The sequence below is a fragment of the Leucopleurus acutus genome (genome assembly GCF_964270905.1).
Source record: "Leucopleurus acutus genome assembly, chromosome: 21".
Taxonomy (NCBI): domain Eukaryota; kingdom Metazoa; phylum Chordata; class Mammalia; order Artiodactyla; family Delphinidae; genus Leucopleurus; species Leucopleurus acutus.
In genome coordinates, this window is record NC_139163.1 from 5662272 (window position 1) to 5682424 (window position 20153).

The 20153-nt window shown below is 35.0% G+C and overlaps 1 protein-coding gene across 1 annotated transcript in view; it reads right to left on the reverse strand.

Annotated features, from left to right (window-relative positions):
* The window catches only part of WDR17 (WD repeat domain 17), a 76920-nt gene that overhangs the window by 45793 nt on the left and 10974 nt on the right, over positions 1 to 20153 (reverse strand). The window contains exons 2-5 of the mRNA XM_082863666.1: positions 18625 to 18746; positions 9847 to 9975; positions 6908 to 7091; positions 2637 to 2867 (exon numbers count right to left, since the gene is read on the reverse strand). Of these exons, the coding sequence (XP_082719792.1) occupies positions 2637 to 2867; positions 6908 to 7091; positions 9847 to 9975; positions 18625 to 18690 (610 nt within the window). The 5' untranslated portion in view covers positions 18691 to 18746. The remainder of the gene's footprint in view (positions 1 to 2636; positions 2868 to 6907; positions 7092 to 9846; positions 9976 to 18624; positions 18747 to 20153) is intronic.

The window sequence follows — 20153 nt, forward strand, 5'->3', positions numbered from 1 at the left end:
TTTGTTTGTTTGTTCAAGAGTAAACGAGTTAGTTGCTTGAAGTGCTTCAAACAGTGGGGCATACATTAAACAGCATACCAATGTTTACTGTCATCCGTCCTCATTCATCCTATCACTTGTCATATCATAATTCACTCCTGGCTACCAGAACAAAGAGGCAGCCAGAAAAACAGGGAGATGAAACAAGTGAGATTAAGTGAAGAAAAGGATCAGCAAACAATCCTCTTATTTCTTCCAAAATATATACACGCTGGCGATACGGAAAAAAAGGCCTTTGCTAACGCACCAATGGGGACTCCAATTAAACAGTTCTCTCGTTCACAAAAGAAAGGCAGTGAAACACTAAGTTTACAGATTACAACCTTAACAGAAGTACCAATTATTCCTAAGTACTGTAAACGTTGAAGAAGTGTCTATTTTAAAAATAACACTATTGAAAGATACCATAGCTCTTCCTGCAATGTCTTCGTTACATACTGTTTTTCAATGTATCAGATTATAAAAGCAGAAAAAATAGATCTCCTTGTATATATAAGATATTTGTAAAGTTAACTGAAAAATCTTATAGTTTCTGGCTTGAGGTTAATTCGTCAGAACATATTCTTTAAATATAATGGTATTCTTAGGTAGGGAGTGTTTTATTTAGATATTTTGCAGATATAATCATAGAAGGTGCATGTGAAGCTTCTCTTATTTGACTTTATCAAACTTTTGCAATAACCATCAAGAAAAATTTGCTTGCTTCTTCTTTCCCAAAATAAGCATCTTTAAAGTTGCTATTTGATAAAATAAACAGTAATGAATATTAATATAGTTGGTCATTACAAACCACAGAGAGGTAGAAAAATGATTAACCTAAGTTAATCAGCTATTTAAGTAATTATTAGGTATTTGAATGTGCCCGTTAGTATCTATGGTTATTAAAAATATTCCAGGGCTTCCCTGGTGGCGCAGTGGTTGAGAGTCCGCCTGCCGATGCAGGGGATGTGGGTTCGTGCCCTGGTCCGGGAAGATCCCACATGCCGCGGAGCAGCTGGGCCCGTGAGCCATGGCCGCTGAGCCTGCGCGTCCGGAGCCTGTGCTCCGCAGTGAGAGAGGCCACAGCAGTGAGAGGCCTGCGTACCGCAAAAAAAAAAAAAAAAAAAAAAGTATTTAAAATAAAATGGTCCAATGCATAAAGAAGATGTGGCACACATATACAATGGAATATTACTCAGCCATAAAAAGAAACGAAATTGAGTTATTTGTAGTGAGGTGGATGGACCTAGAGTCTGTCACACAGAGTGAAGTAAGTCAGAAAGAGAAAAACAAATACCGTATGCTAACACATATATATGGAATCTAAGGAAAAAAAAATGTCATGAAGAACCTAGGGGTAAGACGGGAATAAAGACACAGACCTACTAGAGAATGGACTTGAGGACGCGGGGAGGGGGAAGGGTAAGCTGGGACGAAGTGAGAGAGTGGCATGGACATATATACACTATCAAATGTAAAATAGATAGCTAGTGGGAAGCAGCCGCATAGCACAGGGAGATCAGCTCGGTGCCTTGTGACCACCTAGAGGGGTGGGATAGGGAGGGTGGGAGGGAGGGAGACGCAAGAGGGAAGAGATATGGGAACATATGTATATGTATAACTGATTCACTTTGTTATAAAGCAGAAATTAACACACCATTGTAAAGCAATTATACTCCAATAAAGATGTTAAAAAAATAAAATAAAAATAAAAAATAGTGTTAAAAAATTAAAAAATAAAATAAAATGGCCTGACTTTATCAATAATTTATATAGCTTTTTTTTTAACATTAGAAAGATCATTCCCTAAGGAAAGAAAAGATTTATTTGGATGTTCACTGTTCTGTTCAATTTCAATTTCTTCTTTCTTCTATTAATTTCAGATAAATTGAATGTAATACGCCTTGTGAAAGTAGTTATTCTAATCCTGAAGCAGCACTTTCATCCATCTACCTAGTGAACCAGGAGTCACATCCATCAACAGATACCAATGGCTAAAAGCACGTTTTTCAAATGTCAGCAGTGCTGACTTATAAGTGGAGAACTGTTCATCTAATTTTTCAATTTTTTATTATATATTTTGTTATTGTTTAAATTTTAAAAATACACATAAACTAATTTCTCAGACCTTTCCACTGAGCCATGTTAATTAACTAATAGAGCTACACGGAGTTATTGTTCCTTTTTATCCCAAGTTCAAACTCTTTGCTAAGGAGCTGTGACAACTAAATGGTATTTTACAAGCAGGTGCGAAAATATTTTTGAGTAGTATTAGTAAGTTATTATATAATCCAGCTGTAGGTCCTTTGTCATTCAGGCCATTTTCTTAGTAAATACGCAGAATGAAACAACTGACTTTAAAAAGTAAAAATGCAGGACAAATGCCTGACAGGGGTTAACTCAAAGTAAAATCCGCAGAGCTGAGTTAAATGTACTACGACGCCTCACAAATAAGACTTACTTCCAATGGTTATTTGGAATTGGCATAGGGCTGGATAATATTTGCACAACTATTATTTAAAAATTAAAATACTGTTAACTTTCTATGCTGTGTAAATAAGAAATTATATATGCTGAGAAAAATAAAATTTAAGAGACCTGACTAGTAAAATTCTTACCTGGTTGAAAAATTGATAGACTTCCATCAATATGACCAAAGACAACTTTCCCCTTTTTCTGGGTATGCCATCTGAATATACAGATATCAGACAGGAAGCTGTGGGCTTCTCTGTGCACAGTCACGCCACTGTCCGGTCCTGAGATGGTCCAGATGAACAGTGGGCCTCTCTGGGAAGCAAACGCCACTGCGTCATCTGCATTCCAGCACCAGCTGAGAGAGGCAGGCGTCCCTGGAATAAATTAAATGCAGATACACAGTAGAGAAACATGGCATAAGATCGTACCGTTAAATGTGATTTGCCTCCTACCTTTCTACAACAACTAAAATACAAGACTGTGTTCATTGTTAAAAAATATTACCTTCTTACTTGGAAATTTGATTTATAAAGTAACCCTAAAGGCTGCAGGGAACATATGCAGCGTACTTCTATGATGAAAAAGTACCTAGTTTCTGGTTTGAAACTACTAATATGATCATATGCTTCACATACTCAAAGAAATGTATAGAGTTCTTTCTTTCTTTCAGAAAACTATATATTAAAGCAATAAATTCTTACTGAGTTTTTGTGTATAAGACCTGCTTTAGGCGTTCTAGGTATACAAGTTAATATAGGAGAAAATCCTGCTTTAAAGGATCTTAAGTATAAATTGGGGAGATGATTACATTTATGAAAAGTTGCATGCTACTATAAGGATTTTTTTTTTTTTTTTGCGGTACACGGGCCTCTCATTGTTGTGGCCTCTCCCGCTGTGGAGCACAGGCTCCAGATGCGCAGGCTCAGCGGCCACGGCTCACGGGCCCAGCCGCTCCGCGGCATGTGGGATCTTCCCGGACTGGGGCACGAACCTGTGTCCCCTGCATCGGCAGGCGGACTCTCAACCACTGCGCCACCAGGGAAGCCTCTATAAGGATTTAATAACAACAAAATTAACACTACAAACTACTTCTTATCAGGAGTTGGATTTAAGTCTTAGTTTTGCCTCGGATGATCTAAACAAGCCACTTTACCTCTGTAAACCTGTTTCCTCACATAAAAGAGACATGACTAAAAATAGCTGACCACCTGTTTCACATGAAAGTTAGGGCAAGAAAAAATAATGATGTATGTAAAAATCCTTTTTAAACTAAAAGACAAAATACGAAAGTTAACTGATAGTCTCCTGTTATTGTGATCAAATAAATAATAGATGAAATAAATGTTATGGTAAATTTATGACTCAGGAGACAGACTGTGAATCTCCCGACATAGAATCGGAATCATCAAACTGAATATGCATATCAGATCGTGTGGAGTTAGGGCCCAGGAATCTATTTCTAACAAGGTTCTCCAAATGATTTTTATGTGTATAAGGGTTTGTGACCGTTTGGGCTACTGCCCTGGAAAGAAACTGGATTTGAATTACACCTTGAAGGAACAGCGGAGTTTCAATACGTGGGTCAAGATGTATTTCCCGGGAAGAGGAAACGCTATGAACAAAGACACAGGGTTGAAAGTTGTTCATTGACCGTAAATTCAGTTTGTGTCAGCAGCCTACAATGTGCCAAGAGGCAGAAGCTAAAGCTGATTCACTTGGTTATAAAGCAGAAACGAACACCCCACTGTAAAGCAGTTATACTCCAATAAAGATGTTTAAAAAAAAAAAGAGAGAAAAAGGAAACTGTTTCAGGGCTTGACATACAATGGGAACTCCATAAATACTCACTGAATGAATGAATGAGTACACAAATAAGGCCAATAAAAAAGCTGTTTGGTTTTCGGATACATTAACAGAAGTAGAATTTCCCCAATAAGGGATAAGACATGCTGTATGGGTCAAACCACCACAGCCCACTTGAAGGAAGCCACTGGAATGATGGCTCTCGGAATGTGTGTTTTGAGAAGCACAGCAAGGAAGAGAAAGGACCAGAAACGATGTCCTGTAGTTATAATAGAAAACACTGCTATACTGGCTTGTCACACGCAAGCACTTCTAAGAGCTCTACAAATATCCACTCATTTAATTCTCCCAACAATATTCTGAGATAGGCAGGTAGTATTATTCTCCACTGTTAACAGTTTTTTTTTTTTTTTTCTGAAAGTGTATTATTAAGTGTGACATTTTTCAGGTTGGTGACAATTTTTTAACCTTTTACATTTAAACAAAGTAATACTCATTTTCTTTTAAGTGACTTTTTTAATATTAAGAAAAAAGAATGATAAAGTAAAAAGAATACAGAGGCATGTTCAAGTTCAACAGCCGGATGTGGAAGTTCTAATATTTATTTTTTTTTAAGTTGACAATGCAAACTTCTACTTTGTTTAAACTGGATTCTGAAAAGAAAAAAGGAGTCTAAGCCTTTTCAAAGGGGATTATTTTAAATAAAAATGACCAAAAATATTCATAATTTTTGCAAATAAAATATCAAAACTTTCAATCTTCAAATTAAGATCTTTGAAAACATAAGGAATTTAGCCTAAAATTTTTCAGAAAAAATATATTAAATTGATCAAAATTGTTACCACAATTATTTAATCATTCTACACATGTTAATGAAAAAGTCTTATTTAATTGCATATTCAGTGGCAAAGGAAGCTATGGTGCACACAGTTGATGAACAAAAATCTCTTCCACAATGAATGGATGTGATGCATATGGTGTTTGATGACAAATCAGTGGACAAACTAGGTAATGATACCATAATATGCTGTCTAATCTGTCCTTATGCATAACATTTAGAAAATGTTATTACGCAGTTACAGTCTAGTATAGATTTTGTGCGACAACTTTATAAGCACAATGGCATTGCATAACATTTTTAGTTTATGGCGCATAAAATATGGAAAGAATTTTAAGGAGTATTTATTGTGTTATTTAAAATTAATCTCACACAAAGCTGTATTTAAAGTAGTGGGAAAGTGCACTGTTGATCAATATAAACAATACTGGTAAAACCGTAGGATCTGTGATTGGTGGAGAAAGGGCTATGACCAGAAAAGCTTGAAATCTTGATTGAGGCTATTAATCACTGTTTATACACCACAAAGCTTTGTACCAAACCTAATTTGGCTTTTTCTCATTGGAGTAGTGAAAACCTTAAGGAAAACTGTTACTTACATTAATGGAAGCTCACTGAATAGATGACTTTTAAAAAGATTTTGCTCGGACATTGAAGCAAACTACTCACTGTCTAATACTGAAATTCATTGGTTGCTGCAAGTGAAGATAATAAGCACGTATATGAACTTGGGAAGGAGATGCTCATTTTCCTAGCTGAAAATATTTGGTAAATATTTTTTAGGACAAAAGTTACATAACAAAATTGGTGTGTTTTTCGGGTGTTTTCAGCATTCCTAACGACCTAACTTTGAAAAGACAAGGGAAAAGCCATACTCAATCTATGTCGAACATATCCAAAGGTTCCAAAAGGCATCATTACTGTTATATTGGAAGCAAGATTTAAATACAATTGCCTATGACTTCTCAATATTGTTGTTACACACTGAAAAGAATATTATAAAGAAACTCTGTGAAAAGTAAAGTTTGTGACACTGTCACATCTCAGTTTACTATCTCAAAGTTACAACCAGTATTTTTTAGAGAAAAGGCTGAATATGGAAAATATATCCAGCAGTAGCTTTCAAAAACATAATCGGTAATTGAGCTACACTCAGCACTCAAAAAGAGAACTGAATTATTATGACATTTAAAACAGAAAAATGATTATTTAACTTCATCATCATTACGGGGTAAGATGCTAGGTAGAAAGAAAGTAATGATATTATGCCATTCACAAAGATCTATCTGCATAAACTAGAACTTTCTACTTTGACCTAAAAATATAGGAAAAAGTCAACTCAGCAGAGCAGTGACTACATGCGTCATACTGTCTTTGTATGTTTCAAGCAAGGCCAATTGTCTCATTGAGAAAATAGTATCTAATTATTATTTTTATGTTTATTTTGGAATTTTTAATATTATATTTAAATATTAATAAAGTTATTTGGTGTTGACTATGTTTTTTAATTGATCAGTGTACTAAGTCTGATAATTTCATGAAATTTTGTTTCAGTTTTGTACACATGCACATACACAATAATGAGTCATGATGTGAAATGTGTTTCTTATATAGATTACCATTAGAAAGCTTGAAAAACACTACTTTAAAACTTGAGCTAATTGAAATAAAATATTTTGCTTATTGAAATAATAGAAAAAAACTGAGCTATAATTCACATGTAACATTCTATTTATTTTCATTCAATAAAATAAATCCCAGTTATAGGTATACCTTTCGTATTGTCGAGTTTAGCAATGACTTTTTGTTCTGCAACATTCCAAATGATCACTAAATTATCGGTACTGCCACTTGCAAACAGATCAGGGTTATGTGGACACCAAGAGATAGCTGTGATTGTTTTTTTATGTTCAGACATAATTGCGTGAAGTTTGAATTCATTATAACGGTGATCCAACTAAAAAATATATAAATAAAACATGTCAGTGCTTCTTTCTTTGTAATACACTTTCCATTAATAATCACATTATTTTTTAAAAGCTATATACATGAAAATTAGTACACCCAATAACAAGATATGAACATAATTCAAGCCTTGGTCTACTTTCAAGTGAATTCAAATGTATTCAATGTGAAAGAAATCATTTTTCAAAAAAATAAAAGAGAATTGAAATTAAACATACCAATTTTAAAAAGAAGTAACAATAAATGTACATTTAAATATGCATAATAATTCAGAGACGTATTTTCCATAGCTCTATTTATGAGGGAAAAACACCTTGTTCTTAAAATATTTTTTCTGCAAATTTATAACTTATATTTGAGTCAAAAAAATGTAGGTTAAATAAGCCAGCTGCTCATTACTACATTATTAAGATGTCCAAAGTTTGCAGAGCAATGGTATCATTTGGACCTGTTTTATGTTATTGCTTTTTGGAAGGGGCATTATGTTGTGTTTTTATACGTAAGTGGACAAAAGGAATAGCCTAGTTTTCCTATTTTCTTTGTAAATGTGCCATTAATTAGTGGATCAATTCATCTTTCTATCAGTTTTACCATGTTTGAGATGTACATACTGTATACGTCATTTTGTTGAACCTGGTTTTTCCCTTTAACACATAACAAACCTTTCACAGTGTTACATAAGAGTTACTCAAATCATTATCATATTAACTATTAACTACACCAACCTTTCTTTAACCGTCTACTTGCAGTAAAATCCTAACTGCTAACTGTCACCCAAGTTTATTTGTATTAACTTCTAAATCAGGGTAATTTTTAGTTTGTTTTAGTCTTTAATAACACGCAAACTTTCTTCATAGGTTTTTTAGATTAATACTTTTAGCTTAATCTTCCTAAGTATTCAAGTCATAAAATGTCATCATTAAACAAGATATATGCAAACATTAAAAAAATTCAGTTTCGCCTTCATCCACTTTCTTACCTTCCTGACTCCTCAGAGGAATAGTTTTCCCTGCCTGATAAATTCTTCTTCTTTAGGAGGAAGTAAAAGACAAGACAATAGGGACCAAAGATTAAGGGAGAAATTTCTTAAGAGGAAGCTTAGCAACACACACAGGGTGGTAAAGAGGTAGATGGCAAAACAAAAGGGCATTTAGAAGGCTTGCTCCTGTCTTCTGGGGAACGGGAAGTGAAAAAAAGATGTGAGTTACATTGAAATTGCATTTTGATTGCTAGATATTTCCTCAATCTTGAGAAATGGACTACATAAAATCTTAGCATTGTGGAAACTTAATTGGTTTATAGATGAATGCTATTATTTCTTAAATTTTCAATAAACTACAACACTATTAGCAATTTAAAGGAATTTTTACTCTAGAATAAAGCAATAATTTTTTTTCACTCTTAACTGAAATGAGTTGGTATTTCAAGATAAAAAAATTCAAGAAACATTTACTAAGTGGTTACTAAGCGCCAGAGAGTGTGCAGTAACTTGAGAATTCAAAGATGAGAAAGACCCATTCTGGTCAATGGAAGCATGTAGAGACGCCATCCATTCCATAAGGTCCTTCACTAAGAACGAGGAAAAAGCAGAATGTAGAAAAGAGCTTATACATTTGAACTGACATTTGAAAGATGAGAAAACGTCTCTGGACAGGCAATGTGGGCAAACTGAAAAATTAGTGCAAGCACAGGCAAGATACAGAAGAGTCTGAGTAGTTTTGGAAAAGGCAATGATCTCAGGGTCTGGAGCACAAGGTGACAGGGAAACGGAGACAGGAAGATCATGAAAGGATGTCATACCATGAGGTTGGATGTTAATATTAAGGAATGAGGAGCGACTGAAGACTGAAAAGTTTAGATTTGCATTATAGATGACTGATTACACTGAAGGATAAATTAGAGGGAGTCAAGATAGAGGCAAAGAGAATATTAAGAAACTGTTATAGTAGTTTAGATGAGAAGGATATGAAGAAGGGAGTAAAAGGTAGAAAGTACCAGAACCAGTCCTGGTTACCTAGGGTGCAGGACGTGAGTAGAAGAGGGAGTCGGTGATAACTCTCACATCTGTGGTTTAGACTAATGGTTAGTGGGTGACACTGAAATACTGGCTCCAGGTTTAAGAAGAAAAACTGGACTTGGATTTATGATGCTCATGTCACCTCTATATGAAAAAATTCAGAAGGCCGTTGGCTGTGTAGATTGGGAACTGATAAGAGATGTCTGCACGGAGCCAGCACATGAAAAAAGGTAGTGATAAAGGTGTTTATTCCAAGACTATCTCAAAATATGTTACAACTGCACTATTTTTAATAGAAGTCTCTCTAAAGGACGACTCACTTCTTCAACTGATAAGACTATTTTCTCGTATCACATGTTACTGAGCAAGGTTTGAAATAAATGGACACATGAATTCCATTTAATTATATGGGAATATAGTTTAAAAGAATTAAGAACTACTTGTTCACCGTTCATAAAACAGGATCTTTAATTCTTGAAGAAATTCTTTTTGATGAATAGCACCAAAATAGGATTACTAAATCAATTAAGAATTTGCTAATAATTTAATATTATGATATGAGCATTTTCTAAAAGCTTGACTTGGAAAACTAACAGAGTATAAATAGTAACAAAATATACAATAAAATACCAATATCAATAAAGTTACAGCATTAAGCTTTTCAAGTATTAATTAAATAGTAATTTTACCTGATAAAAGGAAAACTTGGAAAGAATCAGCATTCTTTTACCTGATAAACATAGATGGCCAGGGTAGCACAGTACGCAAACCTGTCTCCATTGGCAACGCACACATCTTTGTTCCATGGCTGACATCCAGCAGCCAGCAGTCCCACTTGTCTTACCTGGGACATGTTTGCCTTGAGAAACAAATTCAGAGGCATATCAGTCAATTCCATTATTCAATAAACTTCCTCTTCTTTGTTTTACATCTGTTTTGGTCAATCCTTATCTTTACGCCCTGAAAACATTTTCTACTAGCGCTATCAATCTCAGCGCCTACTTTCAAAGAACAGGAGTTGAAATCTCCAAATGTCAACAAACATCAAGGCAGGTCATTTCAGTTAAGGAAGCGAGAGATTATAAAATAAATGAGACTGACATTTGACCAAGAGTTGGTAATCCTACCAGGAGTGACAAGGACCAGAGTGAAATAGAAAGTGTATATCCTATCTAAAGGGTCTAGTACCACTGGAGAAGGTTACTCCATGTTGCCAGATTTCTGGAACTTCCCAAAGAAATGGAAATATCCAGATGTTTATGTAAACGTACCAATTTTTATACACTGGCAATTCCTTCAAGGCAGCAAATTCAAGTGTAAAACACTGTGAGCCAATACAGTATTGGGAGGATTGTGACCTCTGTCTCAGAACTTCAGTCTTCACATTGACGCTACGTCCTCACAGAAACTATTTGAGGTACACAAGGCAGGAATACAAACTGGCTTAACAGTAGTGTTCATTGTGAAGAGAGGACAGAAGGAAGCTGGAAATTACAGAATTTCCATTGTGAAGAGAGGACAGAAGAGAGGACACAATTCCATTGTGAAGAGAGGACAGAAGGAAGCTGGAAATTACAGAAATTACAGAATATAAATCGTTTATGTGGCAGGGCAGAGGATTTTAGAGTAAAAGAGCCCAGAGTCAGTTACGTTATATCTCATTTCTAAAGCTACTTTCCTCTTTATATCTTTTCTAGTTCATATTTCCACTTCCTGAAAAGATCTCTTTTTTTCCTCTTCTCTTTCTTCTCCAATTTCTATCTTCATCCCATTAAATTCCTTTATCTGGGTGGAACTAGTGATATATTTCCCCAAAAAAGTAAATAATTTGCAGTGAAAACTGGCAGGATAAAAAAGCGGTGCTACCAACCTTTCGGTGCTTACAAGTATAAGAAACTGCTACAAATACCTGCTTTCTTCCTCCTCTAATGACACCTAGCATTCTGGATAAATTTTAAAAATACACTTTTTTTCAATTAGTAATGTTATGACAATATTACTTTTCATTGAAAATATACATTAGCTCAACCACATGTGAATTAAATAGGCTGTTATAGTTTATCCTTGGTATGTATGATTACTATTAATGTTTGTGTGTAAACAAATTTTGAGTTTATATTTGGAAAAGAAACATAAGGGAAAGATATTTAAATATACAGGCAAAATGGAGTCATTTAATTTTCACTTTCTTCTAACTCTGTTTTACTTTTTAAAAAATTAATAAACTTTATTTTTAGAGCAGTTTGAGGTTTACAGCAAAACTGAGTAGAAATTACAGAGATTTTCATTCGCCCCCCGGTTCCCCAACACGCACAAGCTCCGCCACTATCAACATCCCTACCAGATGGTACATTTGTTATAACGATGAACCTACCCTGACACATCATTACTATCCAAAGTCCAGAGTTTACATTAGGGTTCACTCTTGGAGTTGTACATTCTACGGGTTTTGACAAATGCATAACGACATGCATCACCATTGTAGCATCATACAAAGTAGTTTCACGTAACCATCTTTTTACTGTCTCCATAGTTTTGCCTTTTCCAGAATATAGCTGGAAATCATAGAGTATGGTGTTTTTTCCAGATCGGTTTCTTACACTTAGTAATATGTATTCAATGTCTTTTCATGGCTTGATAGCTCATTTCTTCTTAGCACTGAATAACAGTCCATTGTTTTGATGTACCGTGGTTTGTCGACCCATTCACCTATTGAAGGACATGTGGTTGTTTGCAAGTTTGGGCAATTATGAATAAAGCCACTATAAACATCTGTATGCAGGTTTTTGTCTGGACGTAACTTTTCAATTCATTTAGGTAAATAAGAAGGAGTGGAAAAGGAAGAGATTGCTGGATCCTGGCAAGGGTACGTTTATTTTGTAACAAACTATCGAACTCTCTTCCAAAGTGTCTGCCCCATTTTGCATTCCCACCAGCAATGAATGAGAGTTCCTGCTGCTGCACATCCTCACCATCCTTCGGTGTTGTCAGTGTTTTAGATGGGCCATTCGAATAGGCACGTAGTAGTACCTCCCTGTCGTTTTAATTTGCAATTCCCTAATAACTTATGATGCTGGACATCTTTCCATAGCTTACATGTCGTCTTCTTCAGTGATGTGTCTTTTCAAGTCTTTTTCCCTTTTATTTTTATTGAAGTATAGTTGATTTACAATGTTGTATTAGCTTCAGACGTACAGAAAAGTGGTTCATATATATATACGTATATATATACGTATATATATATATGTATATATATATGTATTACTTTTCAGATTCTTTTCCATTTTAGGCTATTACGGGATATTGACTATAGTTCCCTGTGCTATACAGTAGGTCCTTGGTTTTTTTTAATTGGGGTGTTTGTCTTTTCTTGTTGAATTTTAAGAGTTCTCCACATATTCTGTGTAACAGTTATTAGACGGTCTTTGGCAAATATCTTCTCCGAGTCTGTGGCTTGTCTTCTTTTTCTCTTGACACTGTCTTTCACAGAGGAGAATATTTTAATTTAATAAAGTTTAGCATTCAATTATTTATTTCATGGATCATGCCTTTGGTGTTGAATCTAAAAATTCATGGCCATACCCAAGGTCATCTAGGTTTCTCTTATGTTATCTTCTAGGAGTTTAATAGTTTTGTGTTTTACCTTTAGGGTCTAAAATCCATTTATGAAAGACGTAAGGTCTAGTCTAATTTTTTTGCATGTGGATGTCCAGTTCTAGTACCATTTGTTGAAAAGACTACCTTTTCTCCATTGTATTGCCTTTGATCCTTTGTTGAAGATCAGTTGATTATATTTATGTGGGTGTATTTACGGGCTCTCTATTCTGTTACACAGATCTATTTGTCTATTCTTTTATCAATACTACACTGTCTTATTCCTGTAGCTTTACAGTAAGCCGTGAAGTTGGGTAGTGTTAGGCCACTGACTGTTGCTCTCGTTCAACACTGTGTTAGCTGTTTTGGGTCTTTTGCCTTTCCATATAAACTTCAGAATCAGTTTGTCAATATCCAAAAAAAATAACTTCCTGAGATTCTGGTTGGGATTTTATCACATCTATAGATCAAGTTTTAGCAATAAGTGACATCTTGACACTATTGATTCTTTCTATCCCTGAACATGGAATATCTCTCCATTTATTTAGTTCTTTGATATCTGTTGTCTGAGTTTCATTGTTTTTCTCATATTGATCTTGTACATATCTTGTTAGATTTAAACCTCAGTATTTCATTTTTGGGGTGCTATTGTAAATGGTAATGTGTTTTAAATTTCAAATTACACTTGTTCATTGCTGGTACACAGGAAAGTGATTGACTTTTGTATATTAATCTTGTATTCTAAAATCTTGCTAAAATCACTATATTGGTACCAGGAGGTTTTTTTCTACGCAGACACTAAAGTCATCTGTGAACAGAGACAGTTTGATTTCTTCCATGCCAATCTGTATACCTTTTATTTCCTTTTCTTGTCCAGTTACATTACTTAGGACTTCAGTACAGTGTTGAAAAGCAGTGGTGAGCGCAGACATCCCTGCCTTGTTCCTGATCATAGGAGGAGAACTTCAAGTTTCTCACCATTAAGTATGATGTTAGTTACAGGGTTTTTGTTCTTTATCAAGATGAGGAATAAATATGTTCTTTGTCAAGTTGAGGAAGTTACCCTCTATTCCTAGGTTGCTGAGAGTTTTCATCATGAAGAAGTATTGGATTTTGTCAAATGATTTTCAGCATCTGTTGATACATAGGTCTATTCAGGTCTAGATACACGTCTACACAGACTGTCTATTTATACTTGTGTGAGTTTTGGCAAACTGTGTCTTCAAAAAATAGGTCCATTTCATCTAGGTTATCAAATTTGTGGGCATAGAATTATTGATAGTACTCCTTTATTATCTTTTTAATGTCCATAGGATCTGTAGTGATACCTCTTCTTTCACTACTAATATTAGTAATATATTTCTTCTCTTTTTTCTTCTTAAGTAGCCTGGCCAAAGGCTTATAAACTTTATTGATCTTTTCAAAGAAGCAGCTTTTAGTTTTGTTTCCTCTATTGATTTTCTATTTTCAATTTCATTAATTTCTGCTCTAATTTTTATTATTTCTTTTATTCTGCTTACTTTGAATTCCATTTGCTCTTCTTTTTCTAGTGTCCTAAGGCAGAAGCTTAGATGACTGATTTTAGATCTTCCTTTTTTTCTAAGAAATGCACTAAATGCTATGAATTTCCCTCCAAGCCCTGCTTTTGTGGGCTTTTACTTCATTAAGTTGTATTTTCAATTTCATTTAGTTCAAAATAATTTTTAACTTCTCTTGAGAGTTCTTCTTTGATCCATGTGTTGTTTAGAAAAGTGTTGTTTAATCTCTAAGTATTTGGGGGTTTTCCAGCTATGTTTCTGCTACTGATATCTAGTTTAGTTCCATTGTCTCAGAGCAGACCTGTATTATTTCTATACTTTTAAAATTTGTTAAGGTGTGTTTTTTGGCCCAGAATATGGTCTAGTCTGTGAATGTTCCTTGTGATCTTGAGAAGAATGTGTAATCTGCTGTTGTTGGATGAAGTAGCCTATAGATGTCAATTATATCCAGTTGATTGAAGATGCTCTTGAGTTCAGCTATGTCTCTACCAACTTTCTGTCTGCTAGATCTGTTAAATTCTTATAAAGGGATATTAAAGTCCCCAACTATAATAGTGGGTTCATCTATTTCTCCTTGCACTTCTATCAGCTTTGCCTCATGCATTATGATACTCTGTTATTAGGCAAATACACATTACGGATTGTTATATCTTCTTGGAATACGGACCCCTTGATTATTATGTAATGTACCTCTTTATCCCTGATATCTTTCCTTGCTCCGAAGTCTGCTCCATCTGAAATTAAGACAGACATGCCTACTTCTTTTGATTAGGGTTAGCATGGTATATTTTCTCCATCCCTTTACTTTTAATCTATCTGTGCCTTTATATTTAATGTGAATTTCTTGCAGAAAACATATAGTTGGGCCTTGTTTTTTGATCCACTTTGACAAACTCTGTCTTTTAATTGGTGCATGTAGATCATCAACATTCAAGGTGATTATTGATATAGTTGGATTAATATCTACTATATATTTACTGTTTCATTTTGTTGCCCTTGATCTTTGGTCCTGTTTTTGTCTCCCACACTTTCTCTTTCTTTTGTGGTTTCAACTGAGTACTTTGTACGACTCAATTTTTTCTCCTTTCTTATTATATCAATTATACCTCATTTAAAAACATTTTAGGGCTTCCCTGGTGGTGCAGTGGTTGAGAGTCCGCCTGCCGATGCAGGTGCCCCGGTCCGGGAAGATCCCACGTGCCGCGGAGCGGCTGGGCCCGTGAGCCATGGCCGCTGAGCCTGCGCGTCCGGAGCCTGTGCTCCGCAGTGGGAAAGGCTACAGCAGTGAGAGGCCCGTGTACCGCAAAAAAAAAAAAATAACAATAATAATAATAAACAGGAAAAAACAAAATGGCAGCTTCTTAAAAAAATTAGGATTTTGAATGAGGTATTAAAAAATCATGCATCATTAAACATATGAATACTATTGCATCTATAATTCTGAATTATGTATTTAAACTGCTAGTATTTGAAACTTCTATATTATTTTTCTCAAAAGTATCATAAAATATATATATATAATATTATGTAGCCTTTATTAAGCGATATCTTCAGTTACCGAGGAGATAAAAAGAGATGTCCAGAAGCTTTTGATATCATTGTGGTCAGCATGAATGTTTACAAAATTAGTGATTCTGCATTACTAAAAATAGAAAACGTTCAACCGAAGGTCCATTTCAAAATATATGTTTATATTTTAAATATAAATCCTACAAATATGTCACATATATAGGAAATCAAATATATTTTAACTGTATGTGACAGGTAGTTTTATATTTCAGGTAAATATTACGTACCCTTTTATCTTTAGTTAAGAATATGTTTCCTTCTTATGTGAACCACCTAAGAACTTCCATGTCCATTCTAAAGATTTGCTATTTCAGAAAACATCATCTTTCTGGCCCAGAAACAATATACACACTTCAAAGATAAAGTACTAAACCTTGCAGTTCACTGAATAATGCAGATTTACAAAGGATTCAGGGAGAAAGTCTGAGCACTGTGTCACCTCACATGCAACTGACAGTGTCAGTAGCCTGGCAACTACAGCCCTACAGAGATATTATTTTCATTTTTTTAACCTAAATTCTACTCTTGGTTTCAATCTTATATTATATGAAATACACAATGCATACATTATAATTACACTGAAGTGTAAGTGTATGAAATGTAAAAAAGCAAGTTATAAGAGTATATTTGCATTAGATTTGTATAACAATAAAGCTCACCTCTGAATATGCAAGATTATATGACATAAGCATGAAATTTAAATATAGCTAGAGTTACAATACTGCCAAAAATAAAATTATAAAACTAAGTTAAAATCAAGTTCATAAAAGAAAAAAAAAATCAAGTTCATATACATGTGCTGTGTGTGTAGAAATATATACATATGCCATAAATATTAATTATATCAAAGTATAAAGGCCACTTCAGTGATCTAAAGATAAAACTCATACTTGTATGTGACTTTTTTCAAACACTACATTTCTCAATTATAATTTTTAGCTCAAAAACCAACTTATCTTTTCCAGTAAGCATTAAAAATATAACAATGGAAAAATCTGGTATTCTGAACGCTGACTATATAGGGTATATGCGCACATATATATCATCTGAAAAATTTTAAGCTGGAATTTTAGAAGAAATTAAATAATCATGTTTCAATTTTCATTATTTAGAATAAGCTGCTTCATTGTCATCTAAGTCTGTATAAGAACTGATCAAAACTTGAGCCACGAAAAGCTTAAACTCATGAAGAGGATATGGTAATTTTAGGGTTGGACTATATCTATATATGAGAATAGTTATTCTTTTAATATGTCTCAGAACAAGGAATTCACTTATAAAGGCCATAGCTTATTAAAGGGCAGATTGGGCTTATGGTGGAGGGAAGGATTTTGAATCTTCAAAATCTCCATGAGCTGCCTCAAAATCACTAAAAAGAGACACACAATTTTAGCAAAACGCATTTTCTTAAAATCAGTCACCCCCTCCCTCCAAATTAGATTGTCATCCTTTTCCTTTCCCGTAGAGGAATATATGCACTACACTTGAAAACAGAAAGCCTTCTGTCTGAACATCAGAAATGCACTGTTATTACATTTTAAATGCACACACACAATATAAAAAAGGATGCTGGCATTACAGTGCGTGCACGCGTGCCTCTCTCTGTGTGTGTGTGTGTGTGTGTGTGTGTGTGTGTGTGTGTGTGTGTGTGTCCAGCGCAACTTCAAATACTGCTATTAAACGCATAAGCTGAAACATTTCTATCATTATGGTTAAGGCTGGAATTCGGGATGGTGAGCTACCCAGTAATTCTCAACCTCCCTTCTGAAGAACGCTTTAGGATCCATACCATGAGGGTTATTCTCCAGAGTTAGATATTTACTGGCTCCTGAGATGTTTACCAGCCTGTTTCACAGCTGAAAAAAAAAAAAAAAATCTGAAGAAGAAAACCCAAGAGGCTTAAACTGCTGAGGACTGACAACTAAAAAGATAATCTAAACGAAGTAAAGTGCTGAGAAAATATCTTTGATTGATGTGATTAGAACAGTACCCTGAAGAAGTAAGGAGGAAGGAAGAAGAATTCAGCGCTGCATGTCTTTAGTAGTACACGCCCTCAAACAACAATGGGGATAAAGCTGGTAAAACTCCATCAAGATATTCTGGCTCTTTTGTTCCACTCATTAATGAAAAGAAAAGTTCACAAATCTCCTTCATTTAGGTAATTAAGAAATCCTTCATTGAAAAGGGGACCATAATCAAAGAGAAATCTTATGTTATTCTAAACTAAATCCATTTTGATAAGGTGCATTTAAAGATGGCAGTTTCTGCTGTCGCAGTAGAAATAGATCAGAATAGCTGTGCTGCGCAACAGTTGCCATAGTAACAATGCAAATCCCTTTGAAGCATAATTAATTGCCTAAAAATTTACCAAATGGAACATGGCACTCTTCTTCAGAACGTTTTTTCATTTTCTTTTACAATATTATTATAATACGTGGTATTATCATACATATTTCTATCATAAAATTATGTAAAATTACTTTCTTGAAATTATTGCTATTTTCATACGTTAATCACATTAGAAAGAATCCTATTTTATCTTTAAAGCCTAAAGACAATCTGAACACGTTAAGAATTCATCTGAAATCAGGATAGAAAAAAAAAACACCTTTTCTTCAATAAATGACTATCCTTATATATTTTCTTACCTCTGCTTTTAAGTCTATCAGATAAGTATCCTATTTACCCTCAGAATCCTGCAATGCAAAAATGTCCGCAATATGAATGACACAGAAATACAGCTGCATGAGAAATAAAGCAGGAAAAAAATCACAGAAAATTAGAATTACAACGTAAATATATCTTACTCTTTGTAGTCCTTCATAGCAATCATCTTGCTCAAACCAATGTGAAATGTAAGTCATCCAAGCCATAGAATGTTCCTACTTTAATCAAGGCAATTGGAAACCGGCTTCAGAATCGTCAGCACCTAAAGTAATAACAATGTGTTTCAACCAAAGGGGTTTACCAAACTCTGCCTTATGAAATGTTGTTCAGTACACGACACTAGAAGTACATACACATTTCAGCTGAAACAGTTTTAATAATTTATAAATAACAGTGTCTGTAAAAATGCTAAAGCAGAAAGGTAAGCCTATAGTCAAATAAGAAATAAATCAAATGATAATTATGTTGTTGTACTAGACAATGCTATGTCAAATACTTCATTAGCCCTTCACTTGTCATTGTTCTGGCATAGAAACACATGTATGACACATACACATCACTGCAGCTAGTTGAGAACATCTTCATCTCACTCTAAAAATATACCAAATGGGACATGGCACCCTTTAGAATTCCTCTTCTTCCTTATTCTCTAGAAATATTTTCAATAATATCTGCTTGAAGCCCCAGGTCAAAATAGTTGGGAATAGGCTTCCACAGGCAGCTCCAGGACTCGTACACTCTGGTGCTCAATTTGTTTCCATCTTGCTGACTTCCCCGAATCTGGACCATGCTTTCTGTCCTGCCCTTGGGTTCCCACAGAGCCCCTGGTTCCTGGCTAACTGCTCAGAATTTGCATCTCCTGCAGGGTCCCACCCTCTGGACTGGTGGTCCTTCCTTGCTGTCTCTCTTGTCATTGCCTATCCTATTCTGAGTTAGAGATCTGTGTCTGTGTCCTGCCTTACGCTTTTTTACCCTGCCCTGGACCTATATCTAGTGCCTACCCAGGGTATATCTAACTATCTTGCCACCATTTCAGTGGTTGCAGTCTCTCATGCCAAGCCCTTAAACTCCATTTTAAAGTACCTACTGTACCTAGATCCCGTATCTGGTAATCTCAATATAAACATCGGTAAAGCCAAGCTTATCCCTTTCGAGTGATAAGAATCCCTTTCTACTGCCCCCCAATAGTCTTTCATGTGCTCTGCATTCCCTGTTCCAGTGACCAAAACTATACTCGACGGTAACCCGAAATAAGAACATGGAGCCATCTTTGATTCTTTCACCACTTTCCCCTCCACCTCCCGCTACATTTGATCACCAAGTCTTAACAGCTACCTTTAACATGTCTCTTCAAAAGCCCCTTCCCTCCATCCCTAACACCACTGTCTTGTACAAACTAATGAAATACTTTACTTACTAACCTCCCTGCTTTCACTGCAATTCCTAAACATGTTCTATACCAGCATGGCTTTATGCCTTTAAGTTGTGAAATGCTTGCCTGAGCTGTCTTACCTCTTCCCCTTTTTTTGTGACTAATGAGCTGTATCATATTTATCAAGACCCAACTTAATGTCCCTCTTCTTTGAAGCCTTTCACAAATGCACCAAATCCCTCATCTGTATGCCTCTGAGTCTATATTTGTGTGCACTGGATAGTGATTATTTGCAGA